This window comes from Osmerus eperlanus, chromosome 5, assembly GCF_963692335.1.
Source record: "Osmerus eperlanus chromosome 5, fOsmEpe2.1, whole genome shotgun sequence".
Lineage (NCBI taxonomy): Eukaryota > Metazoa > Chordata > Actinopteri > Osmeriformes > Osmeridae > Osmerus > Osmerus eperlanus.
In genome coordinates this window covers 17,885,656-17,907,232 of record NC_085022.1, presented here as the reverse complement: position 1 = coordinate 17,907,232, position 21,577 = coordinate 17,885,656, and the positions used below count along the sequence as shown (strand labels likewise).

Here is a 21,577-nt window from a genome sequence, read left to right as displayed (position 1 = left end):
TAATTTCAGATAGCTTTTATATAGCAAGGTCTGTGGTCATTCATTCTCACAATCGACCACAAGTAGGCCTACTGAAAGAAGTAGGCTATATCAATCCATCCAAAGTAAACATAACAGAAATGTGAACGGCCAGACAGGAGGGGCCACAACTACGCTTTATGACTGGCCAAGATATAAACCCTTTCAACACACATCTCCTAAGGGCTGACATCGAACTGAAAACAGCCGAACTTGACTTCAGCAGGACTGGTAAGTTTTCAATCAGTAGCCTATAGTAAAGATAATGTCCATCCATCCTTAGCTTCTGCAGATGCGTTTACCCTGATAATGGTGCAGGAAACGTAACATTCCGAAGAAGTAGTGGTCCTCTACCCACATTTTTATTTCCTTTTCGATATTACATAGTAAACATGTGTTATAGTGGTTAAAATAATTCTAGAATATTCATGAGAAGTGTTATGTAGGCGGTTACTGTGAACGCGCGACACTCATCTTGCGCCTCCGCATGCACTCAATGTAGTAAATCGCGTCTTAACTACACTACAGTTCGAGTAATAGGAAACATATCTGTTTAAATTGTTTTAGATATTCCTCAAACTGTAAATATTGTGTTGTGAAATGGAATGTACATGAAACAATCGGTGCAGCTTCCTTAGTGTTAACAAGACTTGGCATGGCTGTGACAGGATGTTATAAGTCCTGCCCAATGTTTCCGGACTCTGATGGTCTCTCTTCAGAAAGCAGAGTAGGTTGCCCCCACACTAGCGCACTGGACCCTGCCAGTCAGTCATGAGCTGTGGCAATTGCCTTCACACTAAAGCTGATGACCAGACAGTTCTATATTTTTCATTTTCCAAAAACAAAAAACCCATATGAATCAATAATAATCAGACTGTGATGGGTGATTTTATCTCTTCCTAGAACCTCCCTAGAGCTCATGCCTGAAACTGGTGAGTCTGAGAGACTTTGATTAGCCTAGATGAGCATTAAAATAAAGGTAAAGGAAAGCAGCAATGGACTTTATGTCCATTTTTTTCCCAGCTGGGCTCTAGAAGAATATAATTGGATGGCACTGACTGACTATATCCGAATCCAAACCACACACTAAGTTGTGTAACCAAAGCTATGTTGGGAACTCTGGGACCTGCATAGCACTGCAGAACAGGGGATGACAGAATTGACAAAGTGAGCATTCCTATTTTATGAAGTCAGAGTACATCAAAACCCATGCATTTCTTCATGTAGGTCTCTGCAAATATGTAGTTAGTAGCTTGCAGCTGTTATGCTAGGCCCATCAACATCAAAATGTCTTTTTCCACCCCTCCCCAAGGATGGATTTTTCCATCTGGTCTAACCTGAGCTTTAGAGGATGCCATCATTTGACTTTGCACTCTGTTTGTCATACATAAAACAGGCGTCTTGCATTGGAAAGGCTGGGCCGCAGTGCACATGCCAAGTCAGGATCTTATTCCTTAGATGGTATTGAGCATGGAGGCTGCAAGTGACGTGTTAGAGTGTGTGAGCAGTAGTCTGCTGATGAACAATGATCTTGTCTCCTGGGGGATGTGGAATGTGTTTTGGCCTCAATTAAGATGCCATCTTAAAATCACCCACTCCTCCACTGGCCATTGGAATGATGTTCATCTACCAATGTTGGACTGATGTCTTTTCCTGGTTGACAGGCAGACTTGTGAGGATTGATTGTACGTGAACAGCAGATGTCATTGGTTGTAGATGGGAGAAGCCACATATTTGGCTACAGACCTGCAAGTAAATAAAAGTAAAAGTTCCCTTTCTCGCTATGTACTTATGTGAAAACATCCTAAAATCCCACGGGTGGGACTTGAGTTTAACACAACTCTAACAGCTGTAACCGTTTCCAACATCACCAAGTGTAGAAATGACTAGAAACTCTCTATATTATCTATCTATCTATCTGTCTGTCTGTCTGTCTGTCTGTCTGAGCATATCTTAGCACAATGAGCATATCTTATTCATGTAAGATCATTCTAGCTACAGGTATTAGTATCTAGAGTAAGCCATGCTTTATGTTCATTTGCCAAGTTACAACACCAACCATGCCTGTAGGCCTACTTTGGTTTGCCTTATAAGGAAGGATAGACCATTCCAGTTGATGGGATGTGAAACTAGGGAGTGCACATAGCTGCATCTATTTCTATTTGCGCTCGCTTGAGGAGGGAACTCCAGTCCAAGAATACGTTTGAATATAAACCATCTTAGAACAAATGTCAGAGCAAGACTCATTAGATGGGACTTGTTCTGTCCCATTAAAATGCTCCAGTTTTAAAGGTCAGGTCTTGGTAACCTATCATTACAAGCGAAACAGTTCTGATGACAGACAAACAAACGTCTCCAAGATGAGCTGCAGCTGGTGTTCTGGGCAGATGTATTCTTGTGAGAAATGTCTGTCAGTTTCTAAGAGACTGCTATTGAGACAAACGTTTACAAAAATACAAACCTGGTCACTGAAAGGCCAGGTGGAAAGGAAAAAGTGAATACCCTCATAATTTTGTTCGAAGATCTTGATCATTCCCCACTTATTACAACTGCACCTAAGGGCTGATGGACTTTTACTGTATCAAAGGCTTTTTGAACAGGTCGACAGTCCTGATCAAATGTACACGACCCAAATCCATACACTGCTGATCTAATGTACATTACACAAATATCTCCCTTAGGTACCTGGGAATCTCAGTCCAACACTGACAATTGTAAACATTTGGGAGTGTGTCCCAGTGATGGTTTCCCCCCTCACACTACCATATTTGGCAGTTTGAAACCACGCTTGATGCACATGGGCTTTCTAGATTGATTGCACACACCTCTTTAACACATTTATTCATGTACTGTAGCTGTGTTGTAGCGTTTGTTTCCAATGTAATTGTTTAAGTCAGATTTTGGAATATTGGATCTCCTTTGAGAGATCTTAAGGACTTTAAGAGACATCCTTTGCTGAAAATCTTCTAGCAGCCAGCTCATTTTTCTCTGGCCCCTGATGTCATTTGTGGCTGAGCCTTTAATTGCCAACGCTAATGCCAATTCTGTTTTTATAAGGGACTTAAAAGTAACAACTTTATACTGTGTCTCTTTTATTTCTCTGATGAATGAACAGTCTGACAAACTGTAAATTAAGATCCTTTCATCTATGGAGTCTCTGTTAGCGCTGATATACAAATAGTACATGGAACATATATCACCCAGGAATGCATGGGGACACAAGGAAGTACTATGTGTTGATCCAATTAAAATCCCTCAGTGGAACTTTCTGTATACTTCCAGACTACATTTTCTAGTCACGTAAGACCTATTGAATGTCTATCTAAACTGCTTTTAGTCACAGGACCTGAACAAACCTCCAGGAACCTGTTTTTATTCCATAGCTTCTGCAAGTATTGTGTTTTTTTGAATGCTTTCCAAATGTGATATTCATGTAAGGTAACTCAAGATTTGGCAGGAAATCCATTAAATAGGGAACAGGTACAGTATACTGACGGGGTAGTTTGAGACCAGGCAGATGTTTTCGAAATTGACTCGAGCTACAGTAGAGTTGATTTTGGCCTACGATCCTCACATCCTACCACAATGTGGATCCTGGCCCTCAAGTTTTTTTGTCCTGATTCTGAAGTGACAGGATTCACGGTCCAGCTTGTACCCACTTGAAGTCAGTCTGCAGACGTTGATCGCATCTCATCCAGTTTTAGTCCCCATCACAACGTTTTATGCCCAACAAACTGACTGGTTGCCTTGTCACTTTTGTTTTCCCCTTTTTGACAGAATCATGATAAATTGTGGTTGTATATTGTGTTTGAAAAATTCACGAGGAGAACCTGGTGAGTGTCAGGCTATCATGTACTTGATGGATTGCCAGCGACACGATCATTCCCTAAGCAGGTCATTCATGGAGAGGAGAAAGAAAGAAAGATAGCGAAGAAGCGAGAAGGAATGCTCTGGTACTGTTCCTGCCTTGTGTTTCATGAGTTTCAGCAGGCCAAATAGGAGCGAGAGAAGGAGGAGAAAGAAGGAAAGAGGAGGAGAGGGCAACATGCCCAGTAAGTCAAATCAGTTACAGATGTGTAAATTAGAATGTGTCCTCAGCCCTCGTCATGTGGGAATGATTTGTGGCAGGAAGACTGGACATGACATAGGAAATCTATAACATGGACTCAAAAGCCCAAACATTTTGAGACTCTTACACAGTTCATACAGTATGATGTCAGTTTGGGTGTTTTTTAAGGGATCAGAGGAGTAGGACAGTGTTAAAACTTCAGTAGCTTCTGATTTGTAGACGTATATAGTACCAACCAGTTAGATCAATTCATCACACGTCTTAGCTACTTCAAAGTACAACCCGAGCGAGGATTCCCATCACTGTTGTTGTATCAGAGGTGAGACTTCTTCTTCTTCCTGAAGGATTACCTGTCTGATGAGAGATGTGACTGTTGTGCACAGTCTGAGAGAGAATGTGTGTGTGTCTGTGTTTGGCAGTCAGGTGCGGGGGATTACAATAGACATCTCTGACTGGTGCAGTTTTCAACTTGACGCGTGAAGCCTCTCTCCACACCAGCGGCAAGATTCACACGTCCGGTTCTCCTGGACCCGAGCCAACCCAAACAGGTCTTTAAGCTCAAGTAAAAGCAGCGGCCTGACATGTATGGTAGCCATTGGCCAGCCGGACAGCCAGCTAGGTTCTGGAGTGCCCCTGAACTGACAGCAAACACAGAACAGCCTTTGTCAAACCCGGCCCTAATAGGTCCCATATACGTGCAGCTGTATGGAGAGTGATGGATCAAGGTGTGTCAAATGTCGGTTTAAAATTATATTGCACATTAGGCCTCGTGGGCGTCTCATTGAGGCTAAGGAACCAGGGAACTGGAAGGCCCACATTGAATATTTGCAAATCAAGTAGGATCGTTCTCAACGATTATAGACTGTTTACTTCTTACTTCCATTACTTCTGTTTACAATAAGGATCATGATGGGGATGAGAATGCCTGTTATAAGCCAGACACAAGGTGCCCTTGAGCTGATTATTAAGTGAGGTTAGCTTGGTTCTATGCTCTAACAAGGGGGCCAGAGTGCACATAGCTGCCATACCTCTCATAGCTGCTCTGAGAGAGACACTTTGTATGATGCTGAAGGATGTGTGAATAGGAGAGAACATTGGCTAGTAGCTGTATGGAGGGGACTGGACGCCTTTGACTCCTGGCCACCTGCAGCTGTGTGGTTCACAACCCCCATCTTACCTTGTCGAGACACACACAGAAACGCACATACATTAAGTGCACAAGCACATATAGTGCATTCACATGGCCAAATGCAACCCTCTCAGCATCTCTCAGTAGAGGAGAAAGATTGCAGTTGAAAGAAGATAGTTTCCTTTCCAAACCTTACAAAAGTCGTCTTTGTCATGTAAACACTGACATCATCCCACATCTGAGTTATGACCGGACTCCACGTCCTCTCAATATATTTAGTTACTGAAGAAGAATCCTTTATTCATGCCCAAGAGTGGCCTGTTTTCTTTTTTCCTTTTTTGTTCTTTTCTCTAACAAACACGTCATGATTCTGAAATTCAATAGTTGGTAGCTAGTATGAATAAAAATAAGTATCATAAGGGGTGCAAGGCTTCATGTCCCATGAACATGGTCATGAAAATGGGACAACAAGACAACCGTTCAGTCTCTGTAATACCACTAAATAGTGTTTTTGTAAACTCCAACTCATAATTGCAGAACTAAATTGTAGGTGGTCTGAGTCCCCTTATGCCATTAGCATAGCATTGGAGTTTGTCATTTGTAAACTCTAACCCACAATTCAGTTATGTTTACTCCCCTCCGTCAAAGAACTGCCTTTCTATTATTGAATCTGTCCACCAGGCCAAAACACTTCACAGAAGAAAGCACACTCTGAACATGCACATAAAAGTACATATTTTGGCCTCTCGGGGAAGAGGGACTTCATTTATAAGACGGTTACAGTTATGGAGTTCTTGAATTGGGCTTATTGGGATTACATAACTGACTGTATTCCTCCATACAGATTTACCACCAAGATATTAGAAGCAGTGTGCCTCTGATTAATAGTAAATAGACTGAGAGTATAATTCTATAATGTTTTTAAAATGCTCGCGTCCCCCCATCTAGTCTCTTGTCTAAGAGCCTAGGGAGAGGTCGCTGGTTTGTTTTGGCCAAACCATGGTGTTTAGTAACATCTTTATGGTCTCGAAGTTTAGCCAGATAGTGACAGCACTGAAAACAAAGAAGGCTGAAAAGAACAGGTAGATAGGGAAGTGCAAAAGAGAAAGAAAAAGATGACAAGAAAGATTAAATGAAGAGAGGCTTGGATAGATTGGATTTGAGGCGAGGGAAACAATAGTAGGAAAGAAGAGCAAAGTTAAATTGAGAAGAGAGAAAAGAAAGAAAGCATATACATAAAGAGACAGAGATACTGCAAGGAGCATGACAGAAGGAGAGCAGACAAAGAGAAGATATCGCATCAGGGACTTGGTGAGCAAGAGCGACCAAAAAGAGTGAGGAAGGCTGGAATATAAAGAGAGAAAGAGAGAGGGGAAGAGAGGGAAGGAAGAGGCAGGCTTTGCCTTTTCTGGTAGTTAAAGCTGCTGAAAGGGCGAACAGGAATTCTTTGTGCTGCTGCAGGGCTAAGATATAAACCAGACTGCCGAGGTGATATAGTGAGAGAGAAGGGAGTGCTGCCCATGGACTAAACGTTGCTGCTACAGCTAAGGTATTGTATAACATTGGGACTTTTCTTCCCTCACAACCCTCCCATAGACAGTATACAAATTTGGTTCATGTTTCTTGGGTGGTCCTCCCTACTGTGAGTTATGTACACCGAATGCTTGTATGATTTCTGTGCAGACAAACGACTAATGCAGTTGATAGCTGTTAATATTGCTTTGAGTTTGCCAGCGGTACCAAGGCTTGGTTATTATGTGTTGCTGTTAGCCAAGCCAGTCCTTGTATAGAGGGATTGATGACGGAATGACAATGACATGAGTGGGTTTCATCATCTGATATCATACTGTTCCTATGAATATTTGCTTGTTTCAGCCAGAACAGGAAAAACTTTTGCCGTCCCACCATGGATGATGACTTTGACCGCCGTATGGAGCTGAGGAGACAGAGGAGGGAACAGATGCGCCTCGAGGCAGAGGGGTGAGTGGCCCTGTGTTGTACATACATTTAGCAGATGCTCTTATTCAGAGAGACTTACAGTAAGTACAGGGACATTCCCCCACGGCAGGTAGGGTGAAGTGCCTTGCCCAAGGACACAACATCATTTTGCATGGCCGGGAATCGAACCGGCAACCTTCGGATTAATAGCCCGAATCCCTAACCGCTCAGCCATCTGACTCCCTGTGTACTGCATGTACAGTCAATGACACACACTGACACACATGCATTCTAACCCACAAAACAATACATCACATACACACAAATAGACAAATGCACACAGTACACTGGCTTCTAACAGGTAGAGATTATATTTGATATGGGTCAAATGTGGTATAGCGGAATTTCAGGAATGGCAAGTCCCACTGTGATTTTCTCTGTGAGTTCTGAGCCTTTAAAAGCTCAGTTAGAGTCCCCTGATCTCCCTGCCAAGCAGGAGCCTGGGAGCTCATCCCAGCTTTGTTGTACTCACTGGGCAGCTAACTGTTAAACCTCCTTTCACCCTACTGAGATTCAAACATTTTTGGATATTCAGCTGCAACTCTGAAAAGCTGGCTTTTGAGGTGGTGGTTTTCACTGAATATAACACACACATGTTGAGGAACACACACACACACACACACACAGAAATAGAGACAGAGTAGCAAATTAAAATATGCTTCTGCAAAGGCACGTAATAATAATCGTGTAGGCACGTAATAATAATTTATTTCATTTATTTTTATTTTGGGGTTCGGTTCCTTTTAAATTGAGTGTGTGGATGCCTTTCGATATCACATTGATTCTGTTACAGTGGACATCAATACTCGTATATAATCAGTAACACTTTCTTTCTTTTTGGTAAATTACTTTTCATCATTAATGTTATGTTTAAAGTAATTCAATAAATAGTTCAAGCAATACATTTAGGTCAGGGAACATTTGAACCACATAGAGGTTCAAATGACTAGAGATAGTTTTTAATAGCCCTGGACAGCCAAGCCATCAGTTTACACAATCATAAGGTCTTTATTTCCAGTTCTCTTTCCTCCTTTATGCATGATTCTGCATCCATATAAGGGCTTAGAGGCAGATGTTGAATGGTTATGACGTGTGTATGTGAGTTTCGGTGTGTGTGTGTGTTAGTGTATGTGTGTGCATACATGCGTTCACATATGAAAGTACAAATACTGTTTGTGTGTCAGGGTGTATGTGTATCCATAATGTGAGAATGTGTAAGTGTCTGTAGCTCTGAGCCCATCCACATTCTGGTCTCATTGAGCTGACAGAGGACTTGGGCGCTGCTGAGGTGATGATGGCTTGATGAGCTCTTTTCCTCTCTCTCTTGTTGGGAAGCAAATTGCTTGTGCTGTTTGGAGAGGGCCTCAGTCTGCAGTTTGCAGTCTGTAGCCAGGCTGTGTCTGGAAATGTGCAGAGCTCACTCCTGTGGTCTGACAAGCTATAGCAGATGCTCTCCTGCAATGTGCAGGACAGACACCAGAACTGACAGATACCTGAGAGAGTGGTACTGTGTAGTTTTGCATTGTTAACATGCAGTAGCTTTAATTCAGTGATTAACACACATTGAGGAAAATCACCAAATCATGTCCAAGAAGCCAGTCTGCTGGCGACAGGGTCAGAGGGTTGGAGCCAGAGTTCTCTCACTGTCCAGGCTGCCCTGCCTTTCCTGCCCTACCTCCCTGCCCCCCTCTCACTAACACATTCTCTCTCTTTTTCTCTCTCTTTCTCTTTCTCTCTTTCTTTCCCTGCAGCCCAGCTCAGCCCTAGGAAATGGTGCAGACTGTGGAATGTTTTGATTGCTGTTTTTATTTCAGAGCTAAATATTCGTCTGGAATGTTCTAGACTTTGACAACTTGAGTGTAGCTTCTTTCTCTTGCTACCACTCTTTCTCTTTGTCTCTTTCCCTCTGCAAGTTTTTTCTCCCACTCCCTCTCTCACTCTCCATCCCTCTTTCACTCTAACCCTCCTTGTTAGCTAACACCTCTTTTTTGTTACTCCATATTCTTCATGTCAGTCTGCTGGTCTGAAGGCTATTATTATTGGTTTGTAATGATTCAGTGAATACCAGGCTAGAGCTTACATCTGTGTGACATTGTTTTGAGAAATTGTTTATCTCATGATTGCTTTGAGTACAGACCTCTATCTTTTGGAAAAACCTTCCTTGGATTTCCGCTTTTGGTCGCTGTTTCGTTGAAGGAAGAGATTCTTGTGGTTCTCATCCTTCTGTTCTTCTCCAAGTCACATCTGTAAATCATTGTGTTGAGAAGTCAGGAAGAGAAGGGGGAAATAATAACCATCCTTTATCAATGGACCATTTCAAGCTCTCTCTCTGCCTCATAAACCCTGGGCTAGGAAAGGCGAGACACGGCATGGCATGTTCCAAAGCTCAGCCACTGACACCCCACTAACTCACTCCATCTCCCCATTTTTGTCTCTCTCTTTTTCTCTTTCACTCTCTTTCTCTCTTTGGTTTTGTTGGTTGTTTTCGTCTCTGTGACCCCCATCTCAAATATCCACTTCTGAGTGTTCTGAACCATCCACAATGACAGGGTATAGTCATGCTCTATCCCTGTGATCGTTCAGGAGGTCATCCTGAGACAGTGTGTGGAGAAGGATATTGGATTGAGGCCCTGGACTGTGGATTGGCACAGTCAACATTTTGATTGACAATAATGTTAACTCATCTTTTAATTGTAACTATTTTAAGTTGGCTCTTATCTGAACATTGTAGATGCATGGCTCTCAGTTTTAGAAATGAAAAGTGGCATGAACTACATTTGCTAAACACAATCGGCAAGAATTAGGGATACTAGTGTCAGAATTACAGTAACTGCAGACTTGGGTCCTTTCATTTACCTAAATTGTCACTCCAGCTCACAGCCATGAGTGAAGGCCTTTTTGGGCATGAATAACAGCTCAAATACTTGAACATAGCGAGGGGACTGAAGAGATGGGATGTCCTTAAAGGGAATTGCAGTTTGGTGAGGATCAACATATAGGCTATGCTGCTGTAATTACATACCACTTGTCTGTATGGTAATGTACACAAAGTTTATGTTCCTTCAACTAGTTGAGTCATCTCAGAGGGAGAGTACAAAGTATTCCTCAGCTCCCCTATATCCATGTTTGGTTGTATAATTTCAGGACACTCTGTAAACCAAGGTCCTAATAAATCTTCCCCTCAAAATGTACAAAATGTCACTCTTGAAAATGTGTCATAGTTCCCTTTACATGAAGATCATTTGACAATCACAGTACCTGGAATGCCTCCAGTATAATGTGCAATGAGCATAGAGTAACATGGAACAATAATTACTTTGAATTCTTCAACTTAGGACAGTATTTCCCCATATTGTTCCCAATCATTTCCTAGTACGAGCTACGGTTCGACCAATGAAGATGACGAGGAGGGGGCCCGTGAGAAGAGGAGGCTGGCTCGCGAGGAGCGAATGAAAAACAAGGAGACTGAAGACTCCAGCAGCACTGTGGATGAAGTTATCAACACCAACAGGTACAAAGTAGATCAGGGGACACAATGATTGAATGAACAGATCTTCATTAATGTCAATCATGTTACAGTATATGTGTAGTACATAAAGTAGCCAAGTTGCGCTTTATTGCAGCGTGTCAGAGACAGAGTCATCTTCTGTCAGTGCTGTGAGCTCGTCGGGCGTTGGTGAGGACGACACAGTCCTGCTGGATCGTCTGGCTAAGAGGGAGGAACGCAGGCAGAAGAGGATGATGGAGGCCCTGGAGAGACAGAAGGAGTTTGACCCCACCATCACCACCACCAACGGCACAGATGTCAGTCCAGAGGATCAGTCCTCCAACCACAGGGGGCACAACCAAGAAGAAGAGGAGAAGGAGGTAGGGGTAACCTCCGAGACCAACTCCTGGAGGAGAGAAGAGGAGGATGAGCAGAAGGAGGAAGTGAAGGTGCAAAAAGAACCCCTGAAAGAGGAGGAGTGTGCACCTGTTCCTAAGCCAGAGCCAAAGAAGGCAGAGGAGAAGAATGAGGAAGAGGAAGAGGAGGAGAGACCAAGTAGGTCTTTGAGAGAACAGGTAACGGTTTATCTACAGTATGTCCACTTTAAAGTATGTCTCCAGTTCAAAATGTAATGTTGTATTTGTCAAGAAATGTGTATATTTAAATACTTATGTCATTTCAGTATGTTTTTTGTTGGAACCCTAACGCAAAACGTGTTTACTGAAACTGAGAGAAAAATGAATGTACCTTATCTTATAGGAGGAGGTTGAGGAGAAGCCGGTAGTATCAGACAGAGAGGTAGAGAAAACAGATGTAGAGAAGGAAGAAGAGGTAAAGGAAGATGAGACAGAAACATTGCGGAGAGAAGCAGAGGAAAAGGCCAAGAGAGAAGCAGAAGATAAAGCTAGGAGGGAAGAAGAAGAAAAGGCCAAAAGAGAAGCAGAAGAAACAGCTAGAAGAGAAGCGGAGGAAATGGAAAGAAGAAAAGCTGAAGAAAAATCAAAGAAAGAAGCAGAAGAAACATTGAAGAAAGAATTAGAGGAGAAATCTAAGAAAGAGGCAGAAGAAAAGGCAAAGAGAGAAGCAGAAGAAAAGGCAAAGAGAGAAGCAGAAAAAAAACAGAAGAAAGAACTGGAGGAGAAATTGAAGAAAGAGGCAGAGGAGAAGGTTCAGAAGGAAGCGCAGGAGAAGGCAAAGCGAGAAGCAGAGGAAAAAGCGAAAAAAGAAGCACAGACCAAAGCTAAGAAAGAAGAAGAACAAGCTCAAAAAGCAAAGAAAGAGGCTGAAGCAAAGTCTCAGTTATCCAAAAAAGCAGAAGAAAAATCCCAGAAAGTAAGGAATCAGGAAGCGTCTGTGTGATGTTCAGGGCCATGTGAAACTTTTAAATCTTTCACTTCAAGGTGTGCTCACAGATCACAGTGTGTACAGGGAATGCCACTTGTTTCATGGATCAGTCTGGATGTTTTACGTCCCCGACAAGTCACAGTGTTTTCACAGAGTGTGTGTGTGTTCTGCATCAGCCAGCATCTACATTGCATTCACTTTGCAGGCTTGACCACTGCAGCGTGTGGCATTTGGACTGGCTTCCGCATTGCTCTGTGCCCTTATACACTATTTGTTATGTATGTTTGACCTTTCTCTTTTTCTTCGACTATTTCCATCAGGTTGTTGAGGAAAAGCCACACAAACTTGGCCTAAAGGAGAAGGTACAATTAAGAACCTTGTATTTTTTGTATCTGACTGAAAAGTTAAGATGAAAAGTAAAGTAGTAGGTTGTACAGTAGAGTATATTCCATGAATCGGTGGCTATGATGGCATGATGGAGAAGGCAATTAAGGAGAAAAGGAAAACAAGTGTAAACAAAATAAGTCTTACTTGATTTTTTCCACACAGCAGCAGAATGGAGGACTCCATGACAACAGTGTCTCCAAAAACAAGAAACCAGAAAGAACCCTAAGGTAGGGGGTGTCAGATAGGATATTTACACACTGCAGATGAGATGCCATACTGATGCATACGTTACGTGTATTTCACACTCATAGATGCTGGGGGGGAGGGGTGGAGAAACAGACAGACAGAGATAGTGGAGTTTGATAGAATTACAAAAAGACTAATTCAATGTATTATTCAATGTTATTTGACAAAGTCCATAGCATATGCTCATTGGGTGTAAATTGAAAGAGAAACAATACATTGTCAGGGCTCTTCAAAGAAACTTTCACATCCCTGTATGTGTGTGTGTGTGTGTGTGTGTGTGTGTTGTAGCCCTGGCACCACCGGCTCCACTGAAGCAGAGGACCTGAAGCGTCAGGAAGCGGAGCGTAAGCTGGAGGAGTTGAAGCGTCGCCGCGACGATGCAGAGAGCAAGGAGTTGGAGAAGATGAAGCAAAAGCAGCATGAAGCAGAGGCAGAGGTCGGGGAACTGAAGAAGAAGAGGGAGGAGAGGAGGAAGATCCTAGAGGAGGAGGAAAGACAGAAGAAAGAGGAAATGGCAGAGAAGAAGGCCAAAGAGCAGGTGAAGTCTGAAACCTAAGAAAACTCTTGTGGCCGCAATGTCAAACCCAACAGTTCCCTATGCTACCTTGAACCATAAGGTGTACTGTTTCGAAAACCCTTTGTAAACTCCACCCCACTTGGTGCAAGGTAGAACCACTACCGTGATAAAACAAAAGGGTTTTCTCACAGGACATAAAAGAATGACCTCATACTACGGTGAATGCACATCCACATAACAACAGTACCTCGGTGTGGTTCTGACAGGAGGAAAGGAGGAAGATGAAGGAGGAGATTGAACGAAGGAGAGCGGAGGCTGCGGAGAAGAAGAAGCAAATGGGGGAGGGATCTGCCGACGCAAAGCTAGCCTTCTCGTGTCTCACCCCCAAGGGCTCCTCTAAGGTGGGTAACCTACTCACCGTCACCCTGGGCCAGTATACCAGGGACTGTTAGGCCATGAGTGGAGTGTATGGTTTCATACAAAAGGTGGCTCTTTTTTATTTGGTAAAGTACTGTATATGTTGCCATGTTCTGTCCTCTGAGTTGTGCTTCTACAGTTTGTGTCCTTTAAGTGCCAGGAAATGTTTTCTTTATAAAAAATGAACTACTGATAATGTTGCTTCAGAGTATGCTTACATATGAGTGTTTAGAGGGCATTCAGACTGGGGGAATTTCCTATCTTTCCAAAGTTTTGTACGTTCTTTGGAAAAGTGTGTGTGTATGTGTGTTTATGCGTGTGTTTGAATGCATCTGTGTATGTGCCTGTGTGTGCGTGCCTACTGTGTGCATGCGTGATTTGAGTTGGCATTTATCATAAGCAGCAGCTTAGGTTCCCAGCCTGCTGGTCAGAGGGCTGACAAGACCCTGCTTACACTGGCACTCTGACAGCCTAAATCCTCAGCACAGAACTCAATCACCATCATAAGGTTCTGCCCAATAATGGGTAGAATGGGTTTGAAAGGGAGGTATGAAGGAAGCGTGAGGGGGTAAACATGGTTCAGAGAAAGAGAGAAAGGGCTAGGTGGGTCCGGGAGAGAGAAAAAGTAGCTTTGTGATGTGTTAATGCAACAAGTATCAGAATCAGAATCAGAATGGGATTTATTCGCCATGAAAGTTTGCACAGACAACTATTTGGGTGTTGCATGTTAATATGCAACAACCACTTACTTACAACCACTTACTACAGTGCTCTGCTCCATGTTTACAGATCGGGGAGAGGGCAGAGTTCCTGAACAAGTCAGCCCAGAAGAGGTGAGCGTTCAGCATTTTCTTATAAGCCTAGTCCAACATCTTCTTATGTCCACTGGGGGTGTTTTACATAAACCTAATCTACCGCAAAAACTGTACAGTTTCTGTACCTCACCTCCAGAATTTGCTGTCATGCTAATATGTCATGTACTTATATTTTTACAGCAGTTCAGTCAGGACATCACACACTCCTATTGTCTCCAAAATAGGCAACAGACTGGAACAATACACTACTGCCATACAGGTGAGAAGACATTGGTAACAGCTACATATTCATTCAGATCCTTTAGGGAGGCCACGCACGGTATTCCATTGAATTTACTGGCTTCTTTCTAAACCGGAGTGGTCTTCTCTGTTTCCCCTTTCGTGATTGGTAAATCTCTTTGTCTCTGCAGAGCAACAAGGACACCAAGTCACCTAAGTCCCCAGTCACGGACCTCCCTGTGGGCGGCACACGCAGCATCAAGAATATGTGGGAGAAAGGCAACGTCATAGGGGCCTCTGAGAGCCCAGCTGCTACAAATAAGGTCAGAGGTAGAATGAAGGGAGAGGGGGACAGAGAGAGAGAGTGAGAGAGAGAGAGAGAGAGAGAGAGAGAGAGAGAGAGAGAGAGAGAGAGAGAGAGAGAGAGAAGAGAGAGAGAGAGAGTGATAGAGAGAGAGAGAGAGAGAGAGAGAGAGAGAGAGAGAGAGAGAGAGTGAGTGAGTGAAAGTGAGTGAGAGTGAGTGAGAGTTAGAGGTTGAATGAAGAAAAGGGGAACAAAAGAGAAGAACAGAGATAGAATGAGAGAGTAAGACAGACAGAGAGCGGTCGGAAGTAGAATGGAGGGTGAGAGAGAACGAGAGAGAAACAGAGAGAAGGACAAAGCGGAAGGCCAGCCAGTCTTATGAGCCATGTATGACAATGTTCTTTTCCTCTTTCCTCTTCCCAGGATGCCGCTGGTATCAAAGTGGGCGTTGCAGGGCGTGTCAACGACTGGCTGGCCAAACCCCCAGAGGCGGGCAAGGCAGCGGCCGGTGCGCCTGGGGTGAGACCTGTTTGAAATGCTGGTCAACTAGACGCAGAAAAAACACACTTACTGTACACACTGTAAAAAAAAAAAAAAAAAAATCCCTGGAAAATAACGGTTAACGGTTAAAAAGAGATACCCTATCTATACGACAAGGAAATATTGGCCTCAATACTTAGATTAAGATTATCTTAAGTAACTGTATACTGAATACGCAGACATTCCACAGTATCAAACACACCCTACCCCCATTTGGCACAACCAAAAGCTTGTGACCTTGTTTAAACTGTTTTGCCTTGGGGACATGAATGTCAATGACACTGTGACTCCATGTTTGAGCTTCAGAGAACAGCTTCCTCAGGGCAATATGATCTCTATGACAACCAATAACCTAAACCACTTAAGTCTTCAATTCTTCAGCATATTTGATATTAGGTCATTCCAGCGTTTCTTTAAGGGTTCACTTCTGCCTGCTACTCTCTGTGCCTAGACAAACGCTGCTTCATTAGCCTGCGCTGAACAGTGTGTTCTATTATTTGTGTGGCCCACAGTCTAGTGGCTAATCATGCCAGCACTTCTAAGAAATTGCAGCCTATTTGTTCGCGCAGAGAGACTTTTGATAAAGCACATTGTTCTATCTCGAAATATATCTCGATACATTTTTAGTCTCAAGTGTTGGTTCAGGAAATAGGTCTGCTGTTGTGCCAATGCTACAACACCTCCCTCACCTGGAGAAACTTTGAATAACACTGCATGAAGTTAAGAGACATACTGTAGAGTTATTATTTATTTTCCCTTTCTTCCACTTTGTTAGCTTTGCAGTTTTCTTCTCTTCTTGGCATTCCTCTTCAATTTTCCTTCCTTCTGGATTAGTCTGTACTGTCCTCTGCTTTCTCTGCTCTCTGGAACAGGTACTTTGTCATATTTATCAATAACCAGTGCACAATTAGGCAAGAATGATCACAAAGAAGGGATCATTAAAGTTATGAACCGAGTGTTCTGAACCATTATTCTGAACCGCATTATTAAAACAGTCTAGATGAGACAAGAATGCTCTCGGTTGTAGGGATTGGGGTTGTGGTTTTCAATGGAGGTACTCCAATGTTGATTTCCCACTGGATTGTTGTTGATAGGACCTGAAACCAGTTGATGTCACCAACAAGCGTGGCCTATGGGAAACCAAGAAGAGCTCTACTCCTGCCAAGGTCAGTGAGGAAATCAACCACAACAAAATTATTGTTGTCATGTGTGTTTCAACATATGTGTATGTTTCAACATACGACTTTGTAGTGACTGTGACCCATTTTCATACAGTCGACTTAACTGATGGGGAAAGGAGGTAACAGTATTGAGTTGTGACTTTTTGTGCTTTTCTTACATTGTGCATGCTCCACTAACCACACGGACGCGCTTGGTTAGTTTCACTGTTCTCTTTAAGAACACACTTCACTTCACTTTACTATCACCGTCACAAAGAACCAGGACGTGCTCCATGCATTGTGCGGGGAGTGCATATTGAATGCATTGCATAAGGGGCAATAATAATAATAATAATAATGCACAGCACATGTATAGAAACTTAAGTGACAACTGGGGTCAAATTAAGCCAACTGACAATATTTATTTCTAAGGAGTTTTTAATGTTATAATATATATTGTAGTTAATACTGTTTGATCAATTATCTTGATTAGAATGTTGTCACCTCTTATTGGACATAATTTAAGTTCTGCACCTTCTGCTTGAAAAAAGGTACATTTAGTTAGTTGATGCACATTGTTACACTTCCTCGCTGCCTGACAGCCCACCTTTAAACACATGGCCTGTGAATGAATAGAAATGTACAACTATTGCTAGGGCCTGTAAGACACAATGAATCACCTGGCACTATAAAATGATTGAGAATACATGGTAATGCATTCGAGGATGCACTTCCACAATGTTCAACACATTTTAAATGTATGAGGAGATTGTACTGACATTCTGTCCCACAACCCCATTTAACAGGTGACAGATGGAAGCAACATCAAATCTGTCACTAATGGTAAGAATGAATTTTCCCACCATTTCGGGAATGTGTCAGTGCGTGTGCACGTGTGTGTGTGTGTGTGTGTGTGTGTGTGTGTGTGTGTGTGTGCCTGTGCCAGTGTACAACCAAGCTTCATCCCAACCTTTGGTGACATCCTCTCCTCCAAAGTAGATGAGGTTAAGTAAAGTGTGTGTGTGCAGTGTCCTGAAGCATAGAGGGATTGGTTGACTGTTCTGATGATTTACAGCCACCCATGGAACCAGAGTCGTAACTCTTTTTGTTCTCTCTACGCCAGGATAGTTGCCCTCTGTAAATCAACTCTTCTGTTGGAACTTTTTTGGCATGGCTCCCTCAAATGTCACCCGGCAGAGCATGTTGCTCTATATTTAAAAGGAGCTGGCCATGACCTTGTTTCCCAGTTTAAAGGAACCCTGTAGAAGTGAGATGGCTGTTGTACCTCCTCATTGCGTAGGTCACCCCGCACCACCTGGACGGCCGCATACCATGTCGGCTAGCTGCCAGACATGCCGCTGTGCAGCTGCTTGATTGTCACATTATGACTGTGTGCTGTGGAGGATTACCAGTGATTTAGGCAGCAAAGTTACCTCAAACACCAGGCTTATTCACTAAATGTTAATGGTATTAGCGTTTGTGGTAGCTTACCACTAATAGGTAGAAACAAGACCAAAGGTATTTCGGTTAACACTGAAAGAGTGGAGATATAGCTCTTGTTGCTACATCATGCTGTTACTGTACACCAGACTCAGCTTGAGTATCATTTTAGTATTCACACGACCGAAATGCCTAGTTTAGGGTTTGGGACAGTCTCTCTCTGGACCCCAAGTACCCGATGCCTCAGCCAGACAGCCCGAGTCCAAACAAAGGGAATGGAAAAAAACTCTGTTGGGTGTCAGTGTCACTCTAAATAGAAAGCTGAAATAGCCTCATAGGGAATGGATTGAAGGGCAAATGACAGTGTTACAGCTATTATTTAAACTAGTCATGGCTGGGCTCCTCATAGTGTGTCAACAGCATTCGCTGCACACAAATCAAATCAAATCAAATCAAATGTATTTGTATAGCCCTTTTTACACGCAAGCATGTCACAGAGGGCTTCACATATGCCCATAGAACTGCCCCTCAACCAACCTAAACCCTCAAGGAAGACAAGGAAAAACTCCCAAAAAACTCTCAACAGGAGAAAAAAATGGAAGAAACCTTGGGAAGAGCAATTCAGAGAGGGATCCCCTCCTCCAGAGACGGTTGGTGAGAGAGAGGAGCAGAACACAGGCTAAACATAGTCATACAGTGTCGATGGGTTTTTAAAACACCAAAATCCATTGTTCAACTTTATAGATGTAGGACAGGACCGGGAGACTCGCGACCAGGTCCAGCGTTGGCTGACCGACGACCAGGCAGGTGCTGACAACTCAAACCCCCCACACCACAAGGGATGTGTGTGGGGGGGGGACAGAGAGAGGAGAGCAGGGATTAGAGAATGCCAGGAGCAGCTAACAGTTACAGTCATAATAGAATGAGATCCCCACCGGTCAAGTGTGGACTGGTGCAGCAATTTAACAGAGCAAAAAAGGGGAATTTGATGCAACCCCACACACCAAGACAGCGACAGCCCCCCTCATTTGGAACATGAAATCTGTTCCAGGGGAAGAGAACTCTAAAATAAGTTATACTTATAGAATAAGGATGGAAACAACCCGTCCCCCGTTGCCTCCAACTAGTAACATACTTACCTTTAACAGTCGTAGAATTGACTAAACAATAACGTTTTTAACCTAATTTTAAATGTCGAAACAGTATCAGACTCCTTAATTGAGACGGGTAATTTGTTCCAGAGAAGAGGTGCTCTATATGAAAACGCCCTACCTCCAGCTGTTTTTTTCTTAATTTTGGGAACCACCAGATAGACACATGCATGCACACATATACACAGAGCAATGTTCAAGTTTTGATTAACAACACAGACAGGTCAATCTCTATAAACACCCAGTCAATACTGATAAGCTAATAATTTTTAAAGGAACATTGCATTGAATAACAGTCTTCCCTCCACTTTCTCTCTTCTCTCTTGCTGTCTCACTCTATCTTGGTCTCTCTCTCCCTCTCTCTCTCTCAGCAGGAAAGGGACACTAACCATTAAATACTCACTGAGAAGACCCTGACTGAACAAGTGCGATACTCAACCATGTGTTTTCATGAACTGAACTACACATCACCTCCCAGGGTACATGTGAGGTTTTCAGAAATGGGCAAGAAAAAAAATTATGTATATAAACAATGTATTTAAAACCCTCAAACTTGGTGGTAAAGCACTTGAACAATGTCTATCATTCCTTTAAATAATGTATGCTGTGAAAAAAAGATATTTGATCAACTTGATTTAACCATCAAAAACATTTGTGTTTAAAACCATGTCCCAACCATTATGTGCTTGACTTAATTTCTTTACTGAATAAAATAAATTCAAAGAATGACAAACTTTACAATTGTCTTCAAAACAGTAGACCTTACAGCTTTGGTAACCCTGTTGAGCAGTTACCCCAGCATACACAGACATTTGAAGTTATTGATATGGGTCATTTGTCCCCAGAAGCATGTAGCCTACTGTTTCAAACATTTATTTTTGCAAACGTTTCACGTTAGCTTGCTGTCTTGCCACATCCTACCAAATTCAGGATAAATTAATGTCACACATTCATGCTCATAGTATAATGTCATTGTGATGTAGTGCATATTCTTTGCATATGAATGGGAATTGTAGTCTCATATTTTATCGTCATACACTTATCACAGCTTTTTAGAGATATATTCACAGTTTGATATACTCACATTCTGATACTGAAATGCAATACCAGTGAAATAGTAAATAGTCAAAATAGACAGATTGTTAGATCACAGCAGATTTTCCAAAAGGCTTTGTTTTGTTTTTTTGACCACAGATATCCACTAAGCTGGATAATGAGTGATTAGCCTGTACTTACTTGACTTGTTTTTGTCCAATGAATAATTTTGAAAGAGAAAACAGAAATCATTAGGATAATAAGCACTGGTGGCTATACCTATTTAACACCTCTGAGTGGCATTGCCCCAGACTTCAGAAGTTTTCCAGGTGGTGAACAACTCCTGTCCATGAGCAAGTGTTAGTTTGAAACCAAAACAATGTAAAGGCCTAACCTGGAAAAGTTGGACAGAATTGAAAAATGATTCAGTCATATGTTTCACAGTTTTACTTGTACATCAGTTTTTTTCTTAAGGAACTTCCCTTCAATGTCAGCGACACAAAACATATGGGTTCACAACAAAATATCTCCACACCATGAATTAGAATGTTCATTGTGAAAGAGAACAATTATATATTTGTTTACAATTTTAAATGGGTATTTTAATGGGGGGTTCTCACACAATTAGCTTCAATATGATGCCTTGTTAGTTCATGTTTGTAATGTACTAGATAGATTAGATTTGGCAGACAAGGGAATTTCTAGAACCTGTACTCAAGTTTCACAGGAAGAGTCTGAGTATGAAGTTGATCTCTATGAACGGTCCGTTTGACACCTGTCTGACTTACTAGTATTCTTATTAGTATTGTTGTTATTATTAACCATTTCTGTTTGTAATTTGGATTGTTTTGTTTGAAGGTCATGTTTGAAGCTTTACCATTGTCCCTGCTTCAGCAATAAAAAGAAATGTGGAGTGTTTTCTTGTCATTTGTGTGTTATTTCCTCATGTATTTAACATATTAGTTTTTTTAGTGGAAGTCTTCTGATCAACTGCCAGTGTTTGAATGACGTGTTGAAAACTGAATGGCAGTTGAATGCTGTTAATGGATCTATGACGGCTGTCATGGCAGAGCATGTGGCCAAAGAATCTGTGTGTGGAGGTGTGTGTGTGAGTGTATCGGGCTCCTTTGTCTAACCTTCTAACAATAGACGAAGGTCTCTTCCATGCTGACCAACCATAGGATGTTGAAGTCACATGAGTAGGAGAGCTCCACTATGTAGACTTGATGCCCAAACTTGTTTGAATTCTGAACCCCCAGGAATTGGAGTGAGTCTCTTTGTTCTACTCTCTCAGTCTGGGT

General features: G+C 42.3%; 1 protein-coding gene across 8 annotated transcripts; it reads left to right on the top strand.

Annotated features, from left to right (window-relative positions):
* The first annotated feature begins 114 nt into the window (after window positions 1–114).
* LOC134021378 (non-muscle caldesmon-like) lies at window positions 115–21,192 on the top strand. 8 transcript variants are annotated; one of them, XR_009930502.1, is made up of 17 exons: window positions 6,190–6,765; window positions 7,092–7,196; window positions 10,588–10,725; window positions 10,838–11,276; window positions 11,461–12,033; window positions 12,366–12,407; window positions 12,595–12,659; window positions 12,967–13,216; window positions 13,462–13,596; window positions 14,402–14,445; window positions 14,608–14,686; window positions 14,838–14,969; window positions 15,374–15,469; window positions 16,585–16,656; window positions 16,766–16,790; window positions 17,457–17,493; window positions 19,616–21,192. XR_009930502.1 is itself a non-coding variant. In XM_062462124.1 (16 exons), exons 2-16 carry the CDS (start codon window positions 7,123–7,125, stop codon window positions 19,627–19,629), a joined length of 2,193 nt encoding a protein of 730 aa, XP_062318108.1. In that variant the 5' UTR covers window positions 115–249; window positions 7,092–7,122; the 3' UTR covers window positions 19,630–21,192. The 8 variants fall into 8 exon arrangements, 6 of the variants coding, with proteins under 6 accessions (XP_062318108.1, XP_062318110.1, XP_062318109.1 ...); XR_009930501.1 differs by having other exon boundaries at window positions 19,613–21,192; XM_062462124.1 differs by lacking the exons at window positions 6,190–6,765; window positions 16,766–16,790 and adding an exon at window positions 115–249 and having other exon boundaries at window positions 19,613–21,192.
* The last annotated feature ends 385 nt before the right edge of the window (window positions 21,193–21,577 follow it).

Bases quoted from the DNA above. Each gene is read 5' to 3' on its own strand.
- LOC134021378 (XM_062462124.1), top strand. From the start codon at position 7,123: ATGGATGATGACTTTGACCGCCGTATGGAGCTGAGGAGACAGAGGAGG. The intron at 10,726-10,837 runs GTACAAAGTAGA...GCTTTATTGCAG, and splicing joins GAAGTTATCAACACCAACAG to CGTGTCAGAGACAGAGTCAT. The intron at 14,446-14,607 runs GTGAGCGTTCAG...ATATTTTTACAG, and splicing joins AACAAGTCAGCCCAGAAGAG to CAGTTCAGTCAGGACATCAC.